General features: G+C 36.4%; 1 protein-coding gene across 2 annotated transcripts in view; it reads right to left on the bottom strand.

Moving 5' to 3' along the window:
• The window catches only part of VTA1 (vesicle trafficking 1), a 70688-nt gene that overhangs the window by 10000 nt on the left and 35861 nt on the right, over window positions 1-24827 (bottom strand). Inside the window, exons 5-6 of one of the 2 annotated variants that reach the window (XM_086318095.1) lie at window positions 10587-10695; window positions 5564-5740 (exon numbers count right to left, since the gene is read on the bottom strand). In XM_086318095.1, the coding sequence (XP_086174221.1) occupies window positions 5564-5740; window positions 10587-10695 (286 nt within the window). The remainder of the gene's footprint in view (window positions 1-5563; window positions 5741-10586; window positions 10696-24827) is intronic. The other variant, XM_086318096.1, reaches the window with a different exon arrangement.

Raw genomic sequence — 24827 nt, 5'->3', positions numbered from 1 at the left:
AGGCAAGAATACTGGAGTGGGTTGCCACTTCCTCCTCCATGGGATCTTCCTGACCCAGGGATCAAACCCATGTCTCCTGGGTCTCCTGCACTGACAGGGTGATTCTTACCACTGTGCCACCTGGGAAGGCCTAACAAAATTTATTAAGTTATAAACTTATGACATAATTCTCCCATAAGACTTGAACTTTCGAAGGCAAATAATTACACAAAATAATTTTTTTTTTTAACTTAGAATGCAAGATTCGACAGGGCTCTTTAGAAACTACCTAGTGAAGTCCAGGCAGTTGAAGCAGCTGAGCATAAAAACAAAGGTAGGTGACTACATATATTTTTCACACAGATTTTAAGAAAAAAAGAGTAAGTTGACAACTCTTCACATATAATCTGGATATCAATGTCACTTCTTACTAAGTAATTTGTGTTTCTGAGTATATTAATCCTCCTAACAAACCTCTTTCTCTATGGAGAAGGCAAAGTTTCCTTGGTCAGCATCCTGCATTAATTTTTAAATGCTTCCTTGCACATCTCCAGATTATTAAGTAGGCAATATTACTTAACAAGAACAAAAGAGAATTTACAGAGATAATCTATTATGTATTATGTATGTGTGTGTGTTAAGCTGCTTCAGTCATATCCGACTCTTTGTGACTCCATGGACTGTAGACTGCCAGGCTTGTCTGTCCGTGGGATTCTCCAGATAAGAACACTGGAGTTGGTTGCCATTTCCTCCTCCAGGGGATCTTCTGGACGCTGGGATCGAACCTGCGTCTCTTATGTCTCCTGCATTGGCATGTGGGTTTTATACCACTAGCGTCACCTGGGAAGACCATTATGTATTATAATAAAATTTTATTTGAGTGATACGAAAAAAAGAAAACCCCACAAATAGTCTGCATTTATTAAGAACTCTGATCAGAGTCATTCAACCAAAGCTTGAACTGACAGTATAGGCTGCTCAACAAGTCTTACGCAGCAGTGAGAAAACACAGCTTCTCATCTGTCTCCATGTATAGGGACCAAGGCCTATGTTCTTGGCAGTTACCATGACATGTTCCTGTGGGGGCCTAGCAGAGGCTCAACTAAGTGTATAAACACCAGTTAAATTAGTAAGAATGGTTTTTAGTTTATGTTAATTTATTTTTTTAAAATGCCCTAAGCTACTTATTTTTCCTTCTTACCTCAATTTGTAAAGGTTTCATTTGTTATTTTGCAAACTGGTTGTAGCCTGTTATACTACAATATGTTGGAGTGATGTCACCATAAAAACAGTCCTAGGGAAGGCAGAAGTGTGTTGGAAATTTCTATCACTTGACAAAAAGGAAATGTTAACAAGTAACTTCTGGCTAATTTTTTTTAGCAGATGGTTTTTACACAGCCTATTTGATGAGTTTATATACACTTAAAAATTAAATACTTTATGACTTCTAATTAAGTACTAAATTGTTCTCCTGACTGCATGGTGTAGGAATTCTAGAAAAAGAGAAATGAGTGTTGGTAAGAAAACTTGAGAAGATGATGCAAGAAGTATAATTAAACAAAACTCTGAATGGCATTAACGTTTGAAGAGGCAGTGAAAGAGAAAGACATGGTAACTACGAGGAACACTGTAAGCAAATGTAGGAACAGTGGGTTGAGTAAACTTCAGAATAATCATGGAAAATAGTGCTGACAGAAACAGTCAGGCCAGAATACAAAACACTGTGAAGGCTGGACAGCAGAGCTCAAATGCAGTCCTTCTGTCACTTAAAAGAACAACAATAAAAGAGCTAAGTTTTTGATCTAGATATGAGGTGAGCTGCCTTTATAATTATAAGGTTTGCATTAATTCTAAACTAATTTTTCATCTATTTAGACTTACTACTGAGATGTTCTTCCTCGATATTTACAGACTGTAGAAAGCGTATTTCAAGAGAAGGAAAAAACGGTAGGCTGTATGACCTCTATCTGATAGAACACAGCGGTAAAAGCACAAAGAACCAAACACTTGGCTGTTTAATCACTAAACCCGCCCTCCTTGCACCCTCTTTGCTTTTCTGTGGAAGAACTAAACACTGTATATTAGTACATACTATTCTTTGCAGCTATCTTAAGGATTTCCCTTTGATAAAAGTACATCCTGGACCTTTATATGAGAGAAAGTAAATCATTCTTGAAGTGAGTAAGAAGGGAAACATCTGCTATATTTATAAACTGACAATGTTATTTCATTTTCTATTGGGTAACCATGAACTAATTTTTTAAAACTGTTTTAAATGTAATAGAAAAATTTGCCAGCAAACAGGTTATTTCCATATCTAAGCCAATCTTAAGGAGAAAAATATTATGAGAAATGTAGGTTTTAATCTGATAGAACTTTAGTTTTTCAGAGGAAGGGAAATAGAAGGGAGGTGACAAAAACATGAAATCCGAAAGACTTGGGTTCCAATTCTAGGACTGTCACTTATTAGCTATGCTAGTATGTATATTTTTTCAGGATAATGGCTTTTCTTTAGTTTGAAAATTAGGGATACCACTATCTAATATAGTTCTGTTAGCGTAAGTTTATGAAATAGCCACAATAACTATTTAAGTCTGTAAGAACATATACCTGATGCCTTAAAGCAATTCTAAGATTTTCAATTTTATGCCTCATGCTAAAGAACATAAGTGGGGAAAAAAAAATAAGGCTAATGCCACATTTAAATGGATTGAAATGAACTATTTATGCCAGAAAACTTCCTAAAATAAATAGAAGACTACTTCTTGATATCTATCTTTATGTCTGGATATTCTAAGCAGGAGTCTGTTAGTTTGAATATATGAAATTCATGTTCTATCACCTCCGTTGTACAAAAGACACAAAGTTTGTGTCTGTTCTGTCCTATGAACCATTGTCATATGGTTCAACCTGTTACAACTCTCCTACTAGAAGTATACTTTCCATCTCATATGTTTGATTATAGACATCCTGTAAATATGTAAAAATGGCAACCCACTCCAGTATTCTTGCCTAGGAAACCCCATGGACAAAGTCTGAGCCTGGTGGGTGACAGTCCATGGGGTCGCAAAGAGTCGGACAAGACTTAGCAGCGGAGCACACAATGTAAATATATGCATATATGCCTCTACCATAACTCCGCCCTAAGACACACTGAGCAACAATACCCTTAGTCAATCTTTTTGTAAGGTCAATGCCTTATCCACAACTCTGACACTTGTCCTGATTCACAAAATAATTTTAAGTGTTCATTAACTTGCTATTAAATATCCTTTCTTTGGCACACAAATAGGAAGGAAGGTTATAAAAAAAGGAAGCTAATTTGCTGAACACTGATTTTGTGTTAGACACAGTAATCAATTTTCATACTTTTTCCTCTTTAATAATTGAAACAACTATAAGAAGTATGATTAATTTCATTTTGAAAGAGGAAAAACCTAGAGAGAGAAAAGATGGTAATAGCAGAGTTTGTGGTCTAACAAGGAGTAGAAACTAGTAACAAATACTATGTGATTCCCAAGTGCATTTTATTTTCACTTTGTCCTTCTGTGAGGATGACTGTTGGAGGCTCTAGGTCAGTGTTTAAACTTACTAGTATATTCGAGCAGTATTTATCGAAGGCAAATACATCTAAGTATGTAGCTGGTTTTGCTTAGTTCATTCTACAATGGAAATACTGAACATTCCTGAGAGATAATAAAATATTTAAAACAATGTTCCATGAAATTTTACTTACAAAACTAATGCAAATTGGTCTATTAATGCCATTACATAGACCATAACGCAATGAAAAGTCAGGCAGGGTAAAATTTAGAGAATGATGATACAAAAGAGATCAGCATTAAAACAACCATGTTCATCAATATGCTTAAGACAAAAATGTTTGTGGTATTTATAGATGATATGAAGTTGAAAGTTTTAAAATAGAAGGGAAGAGAAAAATAGGGAAGAGACTAATCACACACCTACAGTGGTCAAAACAGAAAACTTAAATGTTGTTCAACTCATGCAAAATAACCTAAACGGTTTGGGTAAACAGAAGCTGAAAATCTGGAAGTCAATGAAGTATCGGTGAATAACAGAAATAGTAGAAAGCAAGGCTCAAAGGCAACTTTTATTCTATTAAACATTTTGAAATATATATTTTACTACCATAGATTACTCATAGACTGAGATAAAAGTAAAAGTTTAAAAACAATTTTTGGAAAAAAATTTTATTAAAGTTAAGCTTTATTTAAATTACGGTTTTAAACGCCCTTCTATTTGGAAGTACAGGTGATTCTCTGTCAACAATACAAGAAAACAAAGGAGTAGCTGTCTGCAACTTTAAACAATTTATCTACTGACACTGACTTATTCTTGGAAACTAGTTTTGTCAGATTATTTTTTTCTATGAAAACAAGGTATATAGTACTAATTTTGGAGAAGGCAATGGCACCCCACTCCAGTACTCTTGCCTGGAAAATCCCATGGATGGAGGAGCCTGGTAGGCTTCAGACCATGGGGTCGCGAAGAGTTGCACACGACTGAGTGACTTCACTTTCACTTTTCCCTTTCATGCATTGGAGAAGGAAATGGCAACCCACTCCAGTGTTCTTGCCTGGAGAATCCCAGGGACGGGGGAGTCTGGTGGGCCGCCGTCTATGGGGTCGCACAGAGTCGGACACGACTGAAGCGACTTAGCAGCAGCAGTACTAATTTATCCAAAGAGTAGATATCACTTTGGTGGTTTATTTTTAGACATGTTTGTAATATTAAACAAACAAACCTGAAACCCCTCCTTTCACTTGTCTGTGCTACTGAGATTCTGTGCCTCAAAGCCGGCTCCTTCACCAATAATACCCATATTGAGGGTAGAGGCAGGGTCTTAGGGAAATGAGTCAAGAGAAAAATGGATCTTGTGATCATAGTAGGAGTCTGACTGACACTCCTATAAATAAGACCCACTCACTTCAGTGCTATTCTTGAACAGCAGTGAAAAGGAAAGAAAGGGAGGGGAAGAAAAAGAAAAGGGAAACACACACGAAAAGTACAGACACTATGAGGCCCGGTGGTGGTGGTACAAGTTGTATCTGACTCTTTTGCAACCCCATGGACTTAGCTCACCAGGCTCCTCTGTCCATGGGATTTCCTATACTGGAGTGGGTTGCCATTTCTCCACGGGATATCCCAAGCCAGGAATGGAACCTGGGTCTCCAGCTTGGCGGGCAGATTTTTTACCACTGAGCCACCAGGGACACTATAGACATACAGACACTATAGACATAGACACTATACTTATTAATAAAATATATAGTAAATAGTAATCAATTACACATAAATATTCTGTCATTTTTAAAAAAATTAAAATACAACTAGTATTAAAATTTCAATGAACACAATATTGTAAAGCAAATATCTTTCAATTTAAAAAATACATAAATTAAAAAAACTTCAGTGAAAAGGATTCTTTTTGTGGGTTCAAGTGGAATTTAAAGACCACTTTGTGCTTTAGGACCATCATTATGAGGCAAAAATAAGATAAGAGGAGCAGTTGTTATTTATGAAAGGAAGAGTTCAAACCTGTTAAGTTTCAACTTCCTACCTGTGCTGTGAGGCACTTCTGCTGGGGTATTAGCTGGAGCGTGGGCACCGGGGGGAATCTGGATTCCAGTATAGCTGCTCGATGGCATGTTGCTTGGGTCATATGTGGAAGATGACGGCTGAAGTGGCTGAGTGGGCAGAGAGGTGGCTCCAGCATCTTCATTTTCCTCAACATCTACTATATGATATACATGAAATGTTAAACGAGGTCCAGACAGTTCTTGATTTATGGTTTTGTCTTTTTTTTAAAACGGTACTGTAAAAGTGATATGGTTTTGGTAGAAACTATACTTTGAATTTTTATCTTTTCCCAGGCAGCGGTAAGTGGTATAGTATTCTCTTTGATGCTGGGCAGTGGGAGCCACAGCTCCCAGTCAGCCACGAGATCACAAAAGTAAATAACTGATACACTCACAACCATTCTCTTTTTCACTTTCAGTATACTAGTCAATAAATTACACGAGATACTCAACACTGTATTACAAAATAGACTTTGTGCTAGATGATTCTGCCCAGCTGTAGGTTAAGGTGGGCTGGGCTAAGCAATGATGTTCAGTAAGGTAGGTTATAAAATGCATTTCAAATCATAGTTATTTCAAATTTATGATGGGTTTATCAGGATATTACCCCATTGTAAGTTGAGGAAATCTGTATTTTGAAATAAGAATGCCAAATATTCTTCTGATATATGAACATGACAGACCTTCAAGTGCAATTCTATTTAATACAGTTGATACGCAGCTTCTCTTAAAATAATTGTTTTAACTTTTTCCTTTTCTTACAATACTTAGTTGGCCCTGGCAATATGAATAACATTTCTTTAAATTAATACTTTCCAACTCTGTAAGATCTATGCATATATTATATTTTTCTTAAAAGTAAATTCTTTAAACTCATTCTTAAAATTTATGGGAAAAAAAGGACTTTTCAGCAAAACATACCACGTTTATGCTTTCCCTAAGAGCTCTATTTTCTGACAGCTGCCTTTTACTCAAGATTTATTGTTTACTAGCTATTAAATGATTACCTGTGTGTTTGTCATTCAACAAATTAATCAACAAAAACAAAGGAATGAAATTTCACATTGAGCTGTCTACGTAGAAAGGAGTAATAAAGAGTTAGCCACTTTTGGGAATTTTAATAAGTGAACTTGTAGATGTTATATATACTAACATAATTTGTTCCCATATTAGAGAACTCTAACACAAACATCCTGGGAAGGAAAAAAACAAACAAACATAAAGACACTGGAGAGTGAACAAAGGACACTTAGAGAGTTTGGACAGACATGCACACTCTGCTATATTTAAAATGGATAACTAACAAGGACCTACTGTGTAGCACATGGAACTCTGCTCAATGTTACGTGGCAGCCAAGATGCGAGGGGAGTATGGCGGAGAAGGGACACATGTACATATATGGCTGAGACTCTTCCTTGTTCACATGAAATTGTCACAACATTGTTAATGAGCTCCACCCCAATACAAAATAAAATGTTACCGAAAAAAAAAAAAAAAGTTGGTAGAAATTAGAATGAAGATGAGCCCTGACAGAAGAAATCTCACCAGGGAAGGTTTGCTTTCATGTCGCTTTTCACCTGAGGGCACCCAAAAGTCTATGCAAAAAAAGGAGTTGCAGAGAAGTGAGCCTTGAAATGCTTGTATGAACCTCAACTAAATACCTATATGGCCCTTAAATTATGCAGGCAGACTCAGGGAAGGGTCTAAGGAGCCCTGAAGAAAGCAACAGCCTTAAAGCTGAAACAAAAGAGGGGCAGTTTAGGCAAGTTAATTGTCTGCTAGAACAAGAATCAAGACTTTGCAAAGGAAGATAATTGAATGCAGAGGAGCTACAAAGGTTATCAATAACAAAAATTAGAGATACGGGGGGAGGGGAGAGGATGAAAATGTGACCAGATGCAGGTGAAAAAGAGACATAGGAAAAGACCCTGATGTGACCCAGATATTGAAATTAGTGGAAAATAACTCTAAAGCAAATACTATAAATAAGTTCAAGGCCATGGAGAAAAATGTAGTCATAATGAAAAAAAAAAAAAAAAGAAGAAAACCTCAAAATTACCTTCATTAGTTTTTATTGCTGAAGTATAGGTTAATGTTGACCATTTAAAAAGAATACCATTTAGCAGATACTGAAAGCAAGTGGATGTGGAAACTCAAGGGTTTGAATGTTAACAGATTCCCCTTCAGCTAAGCCTAAATTTTTCCTAGAATGCTTTTTTATATCAATTGTATGACTTCCTTCTGTACTTTTAGACAATATGGTAATACAGTACTGTTCAAAAATAAGAATATTTTTTTTTCTCTTCCTCTAAACTAACAAAGGTACAGTATTTATTTTTTGGCTGCACTGCACAGCATATACAATCTTAGTTTCCCAACCGGGGACTGAACACATGTCCCCTGCATTGGAAGCTCAGTGGAAGCTTCTACTGGACCATGAGGGGAGTTCCTAGTATCTATTATTTTTTACTAGCTTTACTAGACTTATAGAACAACAGAAAATTAGACTTTTATTAAACATAGTATCTTTTATACCTAGAATATCTTGTAAAATTTAATAATACAAGGAATACAATGCTACACTGAGAAAAAGAAAAATCAGTTTTAAAGAAAAGGTTTTGAATACGTATTCAGATTTCATGACATCCTCTTTTAGACCCATAAGCCATTTCTAAGCAGACACTGTTAGATGTTACGACATTAACACCTAATTATGACTCCAGGCCACATTTTAAATTATTTAATAGGTTGAAAAGTATATAGTGAAAATATTCTCTTTTATATTTTAAAGGATTATTAGTATTCTAAAGCTAACAATTTTGTACTACCCAGAAGCTCTATAAAATGGAATGAAAATAATGAATAAAAACTACAAACTCAGTTTAAGCTAATTTTGGGAAATTAAAACAAAAATTATATAGTATGTACTTAATAATCTACAATATTATAGAGGACCTAAAATAACCATTTCAGAACAAAAGAGACCATGATAATGATCAAAATGTAACACTTCCTACTTTCAAGAGAAAATAAAATTTTTAAGATGAGAGAAGTCATTGATCCTCAGAGTACATGAAAAACAAATTGATCATTAGGTATTTCAATGTGTCTAGAATGACACCTCTGAAATACTACTGAAGAGTATAATGATATGTTTAAAACAACAAAGATTTTTTCATTTTCTTTAAGATATTTTCATTTTCAATGTGTATTTAAGAATTGAGACATAAATCAAATGTCTGAAATTATGAATATTACATGTCTTTTTACATTTACTACCCGTATGTGTATGTACCTTACTTAAAATAACAGAAGTGCCTCTGCTTCAGTTTCTAATCTAATAGGATTAGTAAAGGTGAAGAAAGGCTGGTTCCATCTTTGCTTTTAATTCTTAAGCAATCCATTCTCCCTGGGTTATCCAATATTTAATTTAGATTCACTTCTTCCTTTTAAACTGACAACTCCAAAATATCACTTTTAGCCTAGACCTTTCTTTTGAAATCTTGGGTAGAATATCTAATTGCCCTTGAACTTCTTCAAGGAGTAATCACATTAACATCTCACCAGAAACCAAACTGCTGGCCCTTGATCTTGGATTTTCCAGACTCCATAACTGTGAGAAAATAAATACCCTTTGTTTAAGCCGTTCAGTCTATGGTACTTTGCTGCGGTAGCCCTAGCAGGCTAAGCCAACAGGAGACAGGAGGAGGAAATAAAGACGGTAAGGTAGGTCGGTGCCATATCATGGTGAGTCTTGCCTGTTAGGCTAAGGATCTCAGATCTTTTCTTTTGGACAACTGGAAATGACTAGTTGTTCTGTACAAAGCAGTACTGACATAAAACATTCTGACTATGGACAGCATTAAAGCAGGGAGAAAAGTATGCAAAACATTCCAAAATATTAAATGAAAAAGTGAGAAATAAAGTTGTGGCGATAAACTTTAAAAAATCCAATTTCACTGTTGTGATGTAAATAAGCCCAAAACTTAATCATGCTGTAGAACAGTCAACTTTAAACACTTAATAACAACTTAGTATTACAGTATACACGCTGTAGTGTTAGTAAAAAGAGCATAGGACTTAAGAGTAAGAACTTCATTTCTGGTTCCCTTCTCTGTGGGTCTATGAAATCTGGACAGCTAAAACTTGAAACCTCAGTTTCCTCTTTTGCAAACAAGAATAACATCAAGTGTCAAAGATTTCTGAGGGTGTGCTATATATAAAAGGCTATCTAAAGATTAAACAAGTGTTCTTCAGAAATAGCAAAAAATTCACTTGAAATGCTATATGAAAGCTTGCATTCTAGAAGAGTTGCAAGAGTTTACATGTAGTAGCTACATGTACAACTATAGTGCTGCTTTTTTTAACTGAATGGTATTATAAAATTCTAAATAGACCTCTTAAGTGAATGCATAAATAAGCCAACCACCCAGATGTATCAATAGAACAGTGTGTATATTACCAACTGTGTTAACAAAGTGAGGATATATATTCCTATTTACTAGTAATTTATTAAAAAATAATTTCTATAAAGATATACAAAATACTAAAAAAATATTTACTTCTTTTGGTTTCAGTAGAATCTGGGATAATAAAGACTATGGTGGAAATGAGAAATTCACTCAATATTTTTTACATACTCTATTACAAATTTTGTGAAAGTATTACCTACCCCCCCTTCCCCCTCCAAAACTCACCTTATTAAAAAATAAGTTTTCAGTTTTCTCTATGGATTGGAAACATTTTATAGATTACGAAAGGACCACCTGTCCCATGTAGCAGTGAAATCTGATCAGATGCAGGAGAAAACCAAGCCATTCTGTTGTTGACACAAACAGATATTGAGCAGTTTTGCCTTAATTTTTCACTTGTCCCTAAGTTTATAATTTTACACCTGATTTTGGACCTGATGAAGGAAATAAAATGGTTTCCAAAAATTCTGAATAATAATATATTGAACAGTTATGATTCCACTAAATCATTTCACTTATATAAATACATACCATTATCTTCTTCAATCCCAACAGGCCCTGCTTGAGGAGTCTCTCCATTCTTTAAACAATTATGAATATATGTTGCCTTCCACCTTGCATACTTTCTGTGTTTCACATTCTAAAAGAAATATTCTTATGTCAATGTTAGGCTGCAGTAAAGAAGTCAAATAAAACTATACATTATGATGACCGATATCATACTTCCAGATAAAACCTATTTTTGCATGGTACAGCTCTGGAATATTCTGGCAATCTCCCCACCTCATCACTGGATTCTACCAACTGCCTAGGGCATGACAAACTTTGTGAAAAGCCGTCTTCCTCAAGACACATAACTAGTTCTCTTTTAAGGTTTCATGTTTCAGAAAAGGACTACAATGGAACTATGGGAGTGTCCCTCCAACGAACTTGCAACTCTTAATGCGTAGGAGAGAGAGGTCAAATGGAATTTAAAATTCAATATAAAAGAAAACAACAATTTTCACTAAAGAGGGAAAAATTATCTGTACAAATCTACAAAAACTAAGATGCTATAGTGGCCAAAGCAAACACATGAACAACTGACTGACAGCTAGGCAAACTTAACCTTTTAACTTGTGTTATTTAACAGCTCTAAACATCATTTACCTCAGTTCTAAAAAGGGGGAAATAATACATCACAGGGTCGCTGGAAAGAGAACTGGAAATCAGTGAAAAACCTGCTAGTTACCTCTTGTTTCTTAATACTTTTTCTATAGTCATGGATCAGTGGTATTGCTATCACCTGGGAGCCTGTTAGAAATGCACTCTTCAAGTCCAAATGAGACCAACTGAACCAAAATACTCTATCAAGACACCCTTCCCCTCCTCTGGTGATTTGTATGTACAGGAAAGCTGGAGAAGGCACATGACTTTGTCATGTTGAAAACAACTGTAATTAGCCTGTTGTAAAGATCCATTAAGTCATCAATAACTACAAGTACTGCATACGGTCCAGATACTCAGTTGAGTATTCTGTAATGTGAGATTCTTTACATATTGCTATAGATAAGTGCGTCTCTGTAGCTAAAACGGTAAAGAATCTGCCTGTGATGCAGGAGACCCAGGTTCGATCCCTGGGTCGGAAAGATCCCCTGGAGAGGGAATGGCAACCCACTCCAGTATTCTTGCCTGGACGATTCCGTGGACAGAAGAGCCTGGCGGGCTACAGTCCGTGGGGTCGCAAAGAGTCGAACATGACTGAGTGACTAACACTACACCACACCATCAACTAGCAGTATTGGTGTCTGTGTACTCGGTCGCTCAGTCAGAAGAGACTCTTTGTGACCCCATGGACTGTAGTCCGCCGGGCCCCTCTGCCCATGGGATTTCCCGGCAGGAATACTGAAGTGGGTTGCTATTTCCTGCTACAGGGGATCTTCCTGGCCAGGGATCAAACCTGTCTGGCATCTCCTGCATTGGCAGGCAAATTCTTTACCACTGTGCCACTTGGGAAGCCCTAGGTAAGTAGTATATAAAAACCTAAAAAAAAGTAACCCTCCAAATGACTGAACTTGCATATTTAATTTTTCTTCTCTTAATAATTATCTCATATATTCAATTCCTTAAAAAGTTCCATACTTTGATTCTAATTTTCTTCCAGGTACAATTATATTTTGCTCCACTTCACAAAGAAGCTTTTCAGAAGCATCCATACTTAAAGTCTTCAGTTCTTTATCATTCAATTCACTCCAGGGGATCTTTCCTGTTCTGTGCCCACGCATGGCAGTCTCTACCTTACTTAATTTTAAGTAGTCAGTTCGACTGAGGAATTGCTCTTGCTAATGTCACCAAAAGCCTATTCCACACGCTAGTAAATCCAACCAACACTTTCAGGCATCATCTTACCAAACTTGTCAGCAGCATATTAAACATGAGACCATCCAAACTTTGTGAAACATTCTATTTCTGGTTTTATGACACTATATTCTGTTTTCCCTAACATCTTTCTGGCTGCTAATCCTTTATCTGATCTCCAAATAACCCTAAGTACCCTGTCCAAGCAGAGACTGTAATTTGGTGGGCTAAATCAATGCTGACTCATACAATTTTAAATATGAATTATATTTTCCACATAATTCAATACTAGAAAAGGCACAGAAAATCCAAATTCTTAACTTCTTGTTTAAAAAATGGAAGCTCTAATAACATTAGGGCCATATTTATTTGGTACTAATAATCCTAGTAGAGTTCATTTGCTACTAATTATCCTAGTAAAGTACCAAACAAGAAGTTAAGAATTTGGATTTTCTGTGCCTTTTCTAGTATTGAATTATGTGGAAAATATACTTCATATTTAAAACTGTATGAGTCAGTAGAGGCAACCCCTTGCAGATGATGCACTAATGTTCAGATTTGTCTGTTCTCTCTATACTACCACCCCGCTCCCTCACCTCCCTCTCTAGTTCACATACCCTTATCAGTTGTCATTTATTATCTCACCGTAGGCTGTCTTCATCCATTGTACTTCCTGCCAGATTCCTGCAGGCCTCAGGACTCATGTCTTACAGCTTATTTTCTTACCTCTCCATACTCATTCTCATGGTTTTAAATACTACCTTCATCTTTATTCCTAAATTTATATATCTAGCTAGAATTTGCTTCTGACAAATATCCAGAGACTACACCTGGATGTCTCATGTACAACTCAAAGTAACTTGTCCCCAACTGTTCTCTTGACCCACCCCCCAACTCCTTCCTCCACAGAATTTCATTCTCCCAGGTCAGAAGTCTTTGGGAATTAAGTTTTGCACCTTTCGCTTACCCTGTGTCTCTCTACTGACTCCCTCATTTAATTTATCAGGACCCCAGTTGATTATGCTTCTGATAACTATCTAGAACTGGTCTTATCTCCCCATTTTCTCTGTAACAGCCCCTTAATCTGCCTCCTTTCTTGTATTCTTGCCTTATCCCCAGTACACCTCTATCATTCAGTCTTCAGAGTAGAATGATCTTTCAAGATATAAATCGATTCATGTCAGTTTTTTTAATGGCTTCCAGTGTACTTAAAATACAAAACAAACTTTAACTCTAGCTACAGATCCTACTTTACTTGGTTCCTGACTGTTCAATTTCCTCTAATGTTCTTATCTATTCACTTGCCACCAACAAGCTACCCTGGCAGCTTTTTTTCTGTTCCTAAACACATGGGTCCCACTGTATTCCCTCTGCCTTTTCCCCTTTTCTCATCTAGCTAACTCTTAAGCTCATTCTTCATATATCAGAATGAACATCATTTCCTCTGAAATCTTCTCCTGATTTCCCCAAAATTTTCTCGTATTTTAGAAAACATTATTTACCACAATTTATATGCATTTTATGCATATAAATTATATGCATTTTATATGTATGTTTATGAAGCCCCCTAGACCACAACAGGCATATTCTAAAATATAAGCTCTTCAAAGGTAGGATCTATGTCTGTCTGTTGTTAATGACACATTAAGCACTTAGTTTGGTGACTAGCATACAGTAGCTGCCCAACAAATACATGCATCTCAGATATATGATAGCTTAAATGATTAGGATGGCAGTTATTCTGTTTAATATACAGATTTATTATTTGTGGTGGCAAAGGAGAAGGCAATGGCACCCCACTCCAGTACTCTTGCCTGGAAAATCCCATGGATGGAGGAGCCTGGTAGGCTGCAGTCCATGGGGTTGCTGAGGGTCTGACATGACTGAGCAATTTCACTTTCTCTTTTCACTTTCATGCACTGGAGAAGGAAATGGCAACCCACTCCAGTGTTCTTGCCTGGAGAATCCCAGGGACAGGGGAGCCTGGTGGGCTGCCATCTATAGGGTCACACAGAGTCGGACACGACTGAAGTGACTCAGCCGCAGCAGCAGCAGTGACTACTAGGTTTAGGATGTTCAGTTAAATTTACTATATACTTAGGTAGAATGTTATGAAATATTCAGTGTTTGACTATTTTTGACATATAGAAATAGCATTATCATCTGGTTCAACTTCCCCCCCGCTCCACTCCCATTCTTTCAGAATAAGCAATGTCTGCTAAATAAAACATGGAGTTTCCTTATTAGTTTCACTGTTTCAAAATCCTGAACAATAGGGACTGAAGCTCTGCAAAGAGTGAATTCTTCCCACACTTAAAAATCTCTAGGTTTGCATGTTTTCTTGAATTAAGTATCTGTAAAATAACATTATTTTAAAACTTTTACTATTAACCTATACTTCAGCAAATAAGTCAATATATTATTTCTGTTTTTAGGGAACTAATCATCTTGTTATGGATATAGAATTAAAATATAAATGAGAATTACTATACAAAATAGAGTAGTGAGGGAGTACTACAGATTTTCTTGGAGTAAGTAAAGCAAAGAGTTCCCCGAATGAAGAAAAAAACAGGAATAAAGGATAAATGGTAAAGCAAAAAGTACTTCAGTTTGGTCTTGCAGGATGGATATGATGTGAAAAAATGGTAGAAAGCAATAAGACTATTCTATGGAGAAGTATAAGCAAAGTCAGAAAGGCAGAAACATACAAGGTGGACAGGGAATGAGGGAAAAGAAATAAATTTTGCCATGGGTATAAGATATATATTAGAGACTACTGGAGTAAGTAAGCTAAATTCAAGATAGGATTAAAATCTTGGACAAAAATGTTTAGTCTACAGGTTATAAGTAGGGAAAGCCACTAGACCATTCAGGTATGGCCTAAATCAAATCCCTTACAATTATACAGGGGAAGTGACAGAGAGATTCAAGCAATTAGATCTGACAGACAGAGTGCCTGAAGAACTATGGATGGAGGTTCATGACACTGTAAAGGAGGGAGTGATCAAGACCATCCCCAAGAAAAAGAAATGCAAAAAGGCAAAATGGTTGTCTGAGGAGGTCTTATAAATAGCTGAGGAAAGAAGAGAAGCTAAAAGAAAAGGAGAAAAGAAAAGATATATCCATTCGAATGCAGAGTTCCAAAGAATCACAAGGAGAAATAAGAAAGGTTTCCTCAGTGATCAATGCAAAGAAATAGAGGAAAACAACAGAATGGGAAAGACTAGAGATGTCTTCAAGAAAATTAGAGATACCAAGGGAACATTTCAGGCAAAGACAGGCACAACAAAGGACAGAAATGGTAGGGACCTAACAGAAGCAGAAGGTATGAAGAAGATGTGGCAAGAATACACAGAACTGTACAAAAAAGATCTTCACAACCCAGATAATCATGATGGTATGATCACTCACCTACAGCTAGCCATCCTGGAATGCGAAGTGAACTGTGCCTGAGGAAGCATCACTATGAACAAAGCTAGTGGAGGTTATGGAATTCCAGCTGAGCTATTTCAAATCCTAAAAGATGATGCTGTGAAAGTGCTGCACTCAATATGCCAGCAAATTTGGAAAACTCAGCAGTGGCCATGGGACTGGAAAAGATCAGTTTTCATTCCAATCCCAAAGAAAGGCAATGCCAAAGAATGTTCAAACCACCACACAATTGCACTCATTTCACGCACTAGCAAAGTAATGCTCAAAATTTTCCAAGCTAGGCTTCAACAGTATGTGAACTGTGAACTTCCAGATATTCAAGCTGGATTTAGAAAAGGCAGAGGAACCAGAGATCAAACTGCGAACATCCGTTGGATGACAGAAAAAGCAAGAGAATACCAGAAAAACATCTACTTCTGCTTTATTGACTACGCCAAAGCCTTTGTGTGGATCACAACAAACTGTGGAAAATTCAAGAGAAGGGATATCAGACCACCTTACCTGCCTCCTGAGAAATCTGTATGCAGGTCAAGAAGCAACAGTTAGAACTAGACATGGAACAACGGATCGGTTCCAAATTGGGAAAGGAATACATCAAGGCTGTATATTGTCACCCTGCTTATTTAACTTCTATGCACAATACATCATGCAAAATGCTGGGCTGGATGAAGCACAAGCTGGAATCAAGACTGCAGGGAGAAGTACCAATGACCTCAGATATGTAGACAATGCCACCCTTATGGCAGAAATCAAAGAAGAACTAAAGAGCCTCTTGATGAAAGTGAAAGAGGACAGTGAAAAAGCTGGCTTAAAACTCAACATTCAAAAAACTAAGATCATGGCATCTGGTCCCATCACTTCATGGCAATTAGATGGGGAAACAATGGAATCAGTGACAGACTTTATTTTGGGGGGCTCCAAAATCACTGCAGATGGTGATTGCAGCCATGAAATTAAAAGATGCTTGCTCCTGGAAAGAAAAGCTATGACCAACCTAGACAGCATATTAAAAAGCAGAGACATTACTTTGCCAACAAAGGTTCATCTAGTCAAGGCTATGGTTTTTCCAGTAGTCATGTATGGATGTGAGAGTTGGACTATAAAGAAAGCTGAGTGTCGAAGAACTGATGCTTTTGAAGTGCGGTGTTGGAGAAAACTCTTGAGAGTCCCTTGGATTGGAAGAAGATCCAAGCAGTCAATCCTCAAGGAAATTAGTTCTAATTATTCATTGGAAGGACTGATGTTCAAGGTGAAACTCCAGTACTTTGGCCATCTGATATGAAGAGTTGACTAATATGAAAAGACCCTGATGCTGGGAAAGATTGAAGGCAGGAGGAGAAGGGGATGACAGAGGATGAGATGGTTGGATGGCATCACCGACTCAATGGACCTGAGTTTGAAAAAGCTCCGGGAGTTGGTGATAGACAGGGGGAGCCTGGAGTGCTACAGTCCATGGGGTCGCAAAGAGTCTGACACGACTGAGCTACTGAACTAACTGTAGGTTATAAAGCACTTTCACATGTTGTCCCTTTAACTAGTCCTTACCATAACCATGAAATTTAAGCAGGTTACGTTTTACTCACACTAAGGCTCTGAGACATTAAAGCCTGAATCATTGTAAAATACAGATTAACCCAGCATTCAAAGCCTTCCACTTTATGGACATGGCTTAAGTCTCATTTCCTACCCTTACCCTCACTCCAATTGGGATTCTGTCTCATTTTCAGTCTTTTCTCATGTTATTCTTCCTCTCATGAGAGAGGTTTCCTCTTAAGATGTCGAAAGTCTCCTCCTCTCTGAGGCTCATATTCCCATGACACCCTGATTCCCAGGAAGTCCACAGGTATCTGGCATTTACTCAAGTCACTTACCATGCTAAGTGCTAGCAATAATGAGATGAACTGTTAGCCATGTGCTTTGGAGTCCAATGTGAAAATCAGGCAATAACTCCCATCATTAAATGTGATGCCTGAATTATCTAAAGTCCATAATATTTTCTTCATGTTTTTCTCTTAGGAATCTATAATTCCATCATCATAGAAATGAGGAAGTGGCATTACAAAAGTAAAATGACTTACCCAAGGCCACACTAGCAGTCAACTCAGCTATCCCATTTCAAGGTGCTCTGGTTAGCTACAATTAGCAAAATGCAATTTGCAATTTAGACAGGAATATATAAAATACAGAAAAATGGGCTTTTAAATAGTCAAAGGTTAGATACTTAATGTGTGTTTATACGGGACATATTTTGGTAAATAGAATCACTTTGAAAGTAAATGAATAAATTGCTTAGGAGAATTAAATTACTTTCTTTTGGAATCTTTTTAAAATGAGACATATTTTCTTTGGCTTGAAATAATTTAAAATTGTCTAAAGACTTAGTTAAGCAAGTAGTATTGTAATGATTTTAGAAGGTTCCTTCATTCCTAATTTCATAGTATGAATAGTATAGAGATATTTAAACCATCTTGGGTTCCTTCATTAGTATGTGAGATTTAAAAAATATTAACCAGAAATGGGTTCATTTTAATAAATACAGTAAAAAAAACTCCTCCAAAGCAGATAAATCAATACAATAGTTTAATTTTTAATCCCCACTATTTCCAAGATGCCTCTAGAAACTGGTGCTTACAGTTTGAGCAGATTTTGGCAGTTGTAATGCAAAGCTAATTCACTTTTCAATTGTTTTAAAATAAATGATGCTAAATATAAAACAGTATTTGAAAAGGAGAATTTCAAGATGTTAATATTTTTGAAATCTTTTAACTCTTTTGGCTGACTACAGACATCCTTTCAGGGAAACAGTAATTACCAAAAAAAAAAAAAAAAATTTCTTTTCTTTTTTTTTAAACTTTTGTCCCTGGCCTTTAAGTTCCTGTTTTGTGATTAGGCTGATGAGTCGCTGATATCTGCAAATTTTGGCCACTGGAGTCAGCAGTGGTTAAACAAGAATTTTCATTTATTTTTAAATCACTTGCACTTGCTATACTGAAGAATGATTGGTAGCAAACACCAATCATATGTTATAAGGGGGGTTCTCAAATCTGGTGCACACAAAAATCATATTAGGGTATAATAAAAAATAAACTCCTGGTCTAAACTATAGAAAATCTGATATAAATCATTCTCCACCAGGAAACCAAAAAGCCACTTTGAAAGAAAATGCTTTATATTATCTGTCTACAATTGTTCCTCTTGAACCCATCCTATGCAAGTTTTATCTCCAGTATGCACTGGAATTGCTTTTGTCAAGGTTGAGGATTACTCCTCTCTTGCTAAATTCAAAGCCTAAATCTCATCTTACTTGTTCCCACCAGCATGGAAAGTGGAGTACTTTGACCTCTTTGCAATTCCTTTACATTGGTTTCCTGGTTCTTAAGGTCTTTCGGTGCTCTGTGCCTTGCTAGGTGTTCCTTTTCAGTCCTTCATATGGATTTGATTCTTTCTCATCTCCAGGTGGGGAGTGCCACAGCATTCAGTTCTTGGACAAATTTTCAAAACTTTGACCTTGACTATCTCTTCCTGTCTAACGGCTTTAAATACGATGTGACAACTCTCAAATTCATATCCTCTGCTCAGACCTCTCTTTTGAACGCCAGGATGTATAATTCAGCTCAGCACTTCACTTGTATATTTGATAGCTCAAAACACCCAAAGTTCAAAACTGATTTTAGATCTTCCTCTACCAAATTTGTTCCTCCACAAGTCAGTAAACGCCTTGTTGTTTTTGTTGTTCAGGCCCAAAACTCTGAAGTTATTTTTAAGCCCCTGATTTCTTATATTCTACCAATGAATCTTTTAAATTCTGTCAGCTCTACATTCAAAATATATCTCGAGTCTAACCACTACTCATAATGTTTTCTATCGCAAATTCTGGTCTGAGCCACCACTGCCCTCACTTCATTAATAATATACTGATAGGTCTCCCTATTTTCACCCTGTCCATTATAATGTAATAATACTTTAAACACAGCAGTCAAATTCAATCAATTATGTTTGAACTCCCTGCCCACCCCCTCACCTCCCTCCATTCCTCTCACTCTCGATTCAGCTACATTGTCTTTCTTGTTATGTCTTGAACTTTAATGGGTAACTCTGCTGTTCACAAATCTTGGCACTTTTTGTCTCTTCCTGGAACATCTGTATGATTCATTTCATTATCTTCTTCAGGGCTTCGTTTCCATGTTGTCTTCTTAGTGAGACCTTTCCCAAATACCTTATTTAAACTGAACTTCCTATCCCCACCATGAGAGACTTCCCATGATGTTTATCTGACACACTAAACATTTATTTGTTTAATGTCTATCCTTACCAGAGAAATGTGATTCCTATGATGTCAGGGATTTAATCCACTGCTGTATTACTAGTGCCTAGAATGGTGTCTAGAATATAGTAGAGATTAACAAATATTTGGTGAATGAATGAATGGAGAGCAGATTCTGGAATCCATGTTTTTTTAAAATCAAGTACCACAAATGATTCTGAAGCTGGTTGTCCTAGAATGGCATTTTGCTAATGAATACATGTGAACATTAAACTTGAGTGCACAGGTTGACTTGGGCTTCCAAGGAAAAGTCAGGGGATAGGGTTAAGGGTATCCTTGAAACTCCCTAAGTTATATGCAAAAAAGCAATACACGTATGGATGGAAGATTGGTCACAGTTTTCATAACATTTCAAAGTAGTTAGCGACATGAAAGAAAGTAAAAATCTCTAACTTGGTGACAACATCACAGATAATACATCTGTACCCTTAGGCCCACAATTCTCCCAAGTATCAGTCAGTTCAGTCGCTCAGTCATGTCTGACTCTTTGCAACCCCACGGACCGCAGCATGCCAGGCCTCCCTGTCCATAACCAGCTCCCAGAGTTTACCCAAACTCATGTCTATTGAGTTGGTGATGCCATCCAACCATCTCATCCTCTGTCATCCCCTTCGCCTCCTGCCTTCAATCTTTCCCTGCATCAGAGTTTTTTCAAATGAGTCAGCTCTTTGCGTGAGGTGGCCAAAGTATTAGAGTTTCAGCTTCAACATCAGTCCTTACAATGAATACTCAGGACTGATCTCCTTTAGGATGGACTGGTTGGATCTCTGCAGTTGAAGAGTCTTCTCCAACACCATAGTTCAAAAGCCTCAATTCTTCAGCGTTCAGCTTACTTTATAGTCCAACTCTCACATTCATACACGACTACTGAAAAAACCATAGCCTTGACTAGACAGACCTTTGTTGCCAAAGTAATGTCTCTGCTCTTTAATATGGTCTCTAGGTTGGTCATAACTTTCCTTCTAAGGAGTAAGCGTCTCTTAATTTCATGGCTACAGTCACCATCTGCAATGATTTTGGAGCCCCAAAAAATAAAGTCAGCCACTGTTTTCCAGTTTCTCCATCTATTTGCCATGAAGTGATGGGACTGGATGCCATGATCTCCCAAGTATATTATACACAAAAAATTAGGGCTATATATAACTCCTATTAACATTGGACATAGCACAATGAGAATCACTTTAAAAGTACATATTCAACAAATTTACTATCACAATGATTCAAATATTGAAGTTTATAATCACAAATTACACATTTCATGTAGATTTATTCAAAATTTTACGCCTTTTTATTTTTCAAAGCAACTAGAATTTTACAAAAAAAAAACAACAAAAATGAGAGTAAAACTGTAGCAAAAAATCTTAACTAAAATGCACATTTAAATTTACTCTATTTTTTACAATATTTGGAATGTATACTCCAATTAGCCAAAAGATATCCAAAGTCGGCTTTCCTGGTAGCTCTGCTAGTACAGAATCCGCCTGCAATACAGGAGATCCTGGTTCGATTCCTGGGTCAAGAATGTCCCCTGGAGAAGGGATATACCACTCACTCCAGTATTCTTGGGCTTCCCTGGTAGCTCAGCTGATAAAGAATCTGCCCGCAATGAGGGAGATCTGGGTTCGATCCCTGGGTTGGGAAGACAGCCTGGAGGAGGGCATGGCAACCTAGTCCAGTATTCTTGCCTGGAGAATCCCCAGGGACAGAGGAATCTGCCCACAATGAGGGAGACCTGGGTTGGATCCCTGGGTTGGGAAGATCCCTTGGGGAAGGGAAAGGCTACCCACACCAGTATTCTTTCTGCCCTGGAGACTTCCAAGGACTGTACAGTCCATGGGGTCGCAAATAATCTGACATGACTTTCACTTTCTACTTTCATCCAAAGAAGGTATGAGCATTAATCATATAAAACCTAGTCCACCAGGGCAAGAAAAGAAGCTAATATCTTTTTTTTGGGAAAAAAAAACCTCTCTCTCTCTATATATACAGATATATATGTTTTCAGAAGTAATTTATTTTATATAATTTCATTAAGCTGGGAGAAAAGTTTTTAAGACTAGTACAGAATCTTTCACTCAGATCACCCAATTGTTTACATTTTATCAATCTACTTACATATGCCTGACTTCTTAGTATGCAAAATGTTAACTGCATTTTTATCAGTACTAATTTAAGTCACTCTGCCCTCTTACTCTTTCATTAAGCATTTTCCAAGATGAAGGACAATCTCATAGACAATGGTTATTAAAATCAGGAAATTTAACACTTACACAAGAGTACTATTTGATACACAGTCCCAATTAATTTTATAAATGGCCCAGTGATGTCCTTGGTAGTTCCTCCCTTGGGTCTATTTTTAATAACTTAAAAAGCAAACCTGATTTAGTTGTCAGGTCTTTTCAGCCTTTGATCCAGACAGCCTTTGTTATTAGTGTTTCTGGACACTGACATTTCAGTTTGGATTTGTCTGACGTTTCCTTATGATTAGGTTCAGGTTGTGAGATGTTTGTCTTTCTTATTTCAACTCATTAGGAGGCACACAGTATTAGTTGGTCCCGTTACTGGTTGTATTAGGTTTGACGACTTGGTTAAGGTGGTATCAGACAGCTTTCTCCGTTACTAGCTTAATATTTTTCCTTTTAAACTTAATAAATAATTTGAGGGGGAGATATTTAGATACTAACATAAACATCTTGTTCTTCACCAAATTTTCTACCTACTAGTTTTAAACCCCATGAATGATTTCTAACTTTATTGTTATTTCTCTACTTCTCTACTTATTAGTCATAACTTTACTGTAAGAAGCTTTCTCTATCCTTTCATTATTTATTTATTTCATTGTATGCTTCAGTAGGGAGCCATGAATTCTTACTTTTCAATGGGTTACCTATTAAGACCATATTTTGGTAGTCAAATTGTCCCTGATACAGACAGTAGGAATACTTTCAAGTTGGCTTCTGGATCTTTCCGATATGTGCTTGTGATTATGTGAACCACTTCTTTATTTTCTGGCAAAATAAGAAGGCCCAGCTTCATCTAGGACTTTCCCTGACCCAGCCCAAGATTCAGTCCTGTGAGCCCTGAAGGGTATTTAGAATCCAAACTCAGGCACTACAGGTGCTCACTGTTATTGATGCATCATTGCTTCTAGGTCCTTTCAGTACAGAGATATGGGTATTATGTTTTATGCACATGTATACACAAATCTATGTATATACACTGCACGTACATAAACATAGTTATTGTCTATACACATATTTATATATATATAACTATTTAAATACATATTCTAGTTTGCCTTATTTGTATAATATATTTAAAAGCATGGGTTAATATGGACATCGCCAATTCGAATCCAACACTATAACACAATCTAGTCTTCTCCCATCCCCTAATGTACCTTCCTTTCCCAGAAGTTAGAAACCCGGCTCCCTCAATATATTTACTCAATTGCACAATTCTCGAATACAGAGTATGCAGTTTTAGAACTGCCAACCAAATACCATCAAGAAAAACCAAACCTACTAATAATAGTTCAATATTCAGCATTTTTTTGGTGTGGTAAAATTGATATACCTCGCTATGTACAAATCTTAAGTGTATATAGTTTGCTGAGTTTTGACAAAAAGATTCATAAGTGTATAATGTATTCTTATCAAAATACAACACACACCAAAATACTAATTTTCTTCACTAGAATAAAGTTAAATATTGTAATACTTTATATTAAGCGAATCATACAGTTTGTATTCTTCTGTTTTTTTTTTTTGCTCAGCATAACGTCTACAAAATTGAAGCATGTTTTAGGGTACGTCAGTAGCACCTTTTCATACCGTAATAGCAGCACAATTTATTTATCAGTTCCTATGTTGGTGGACATTTGGGTTGTTTCCAGCTTTAGGCTATTATGAATAAAGTTCCTATGAGCACTCTTGAACAAGTCTTTTCTGGATATGTTTTCATTTCTCTTGGATAAACACTGAGGAATGGCTGGATAAAAGGTAGGTGGATGTTTAACTTTATAAAAATCAGCCAAATCTTTTCCCAAAGTGGTTATTACATCTAACATTTTCACCAAGCAATGTATGAAAGCTCTTGTTTACACATTCTAGTCAATATTTGAGATGTGGCCAGTCTTTATTCATTTTAGTTAATCTGTTTTTAAACTATTTAGCCACCAATGACTGAGAGGAGCATGTTAAAATCTCCAACTATAATTAGGATTTTTTATATATTTTCTTTATTTCTATCACTTTTTTTTCATAAAGTTTTAAAGTCTTACGAGATACACAGACATTTATAACTGGTATCTTCTTAATGAACTGTAACAACTGATGAACAAAATGGCCCATTTTACCTCTAGTAAAACACCTTAAAATTTACCTTATCTAATATGACCACTTCCAATCTTTCTAACTTAGTATATTTACATTGATTATTTTTTCATCATTTCATTTTCAAAATAAGGATGTCTCTTATAAATAGTATAAAGTTAAGGCTTGCTCTTTTATAAATCTCTACTTTTAATTTGGAGTGTTATTTCATTTACATTTATAGTATGTACTCATACAGCTGTATGTAGGCTTAAAATTTGCCATTTGTTTTATATTAGTCCCATCTATTCCTGTTTCTCTCTATTCCCTTTCTCTGCTCTCTTTTGGGTTTACCAAATATATATA

The sequence above is a fragment of the Bos grunniens genome, chromosome 9 (assembly GCF_055505025.1).
Source record: "Bos grunniens cultivar Pamir isolate PY7600 chromosome 9, Bosgru_T2T1.0, whole genome shotgun sequence".
NCBI classification, from domain to species: domain Eukaryota; kingdom Metazoa; phylum Chordata; class Mammalia; order Artiodactyla; family Bovidae; genus Bos; species Bos grunniens.
The sequence above is the reverse complement of the archived record's forward strand: the minus strand, read 5'-3'. Positions and strand labels throughout refer to the sequence as shown.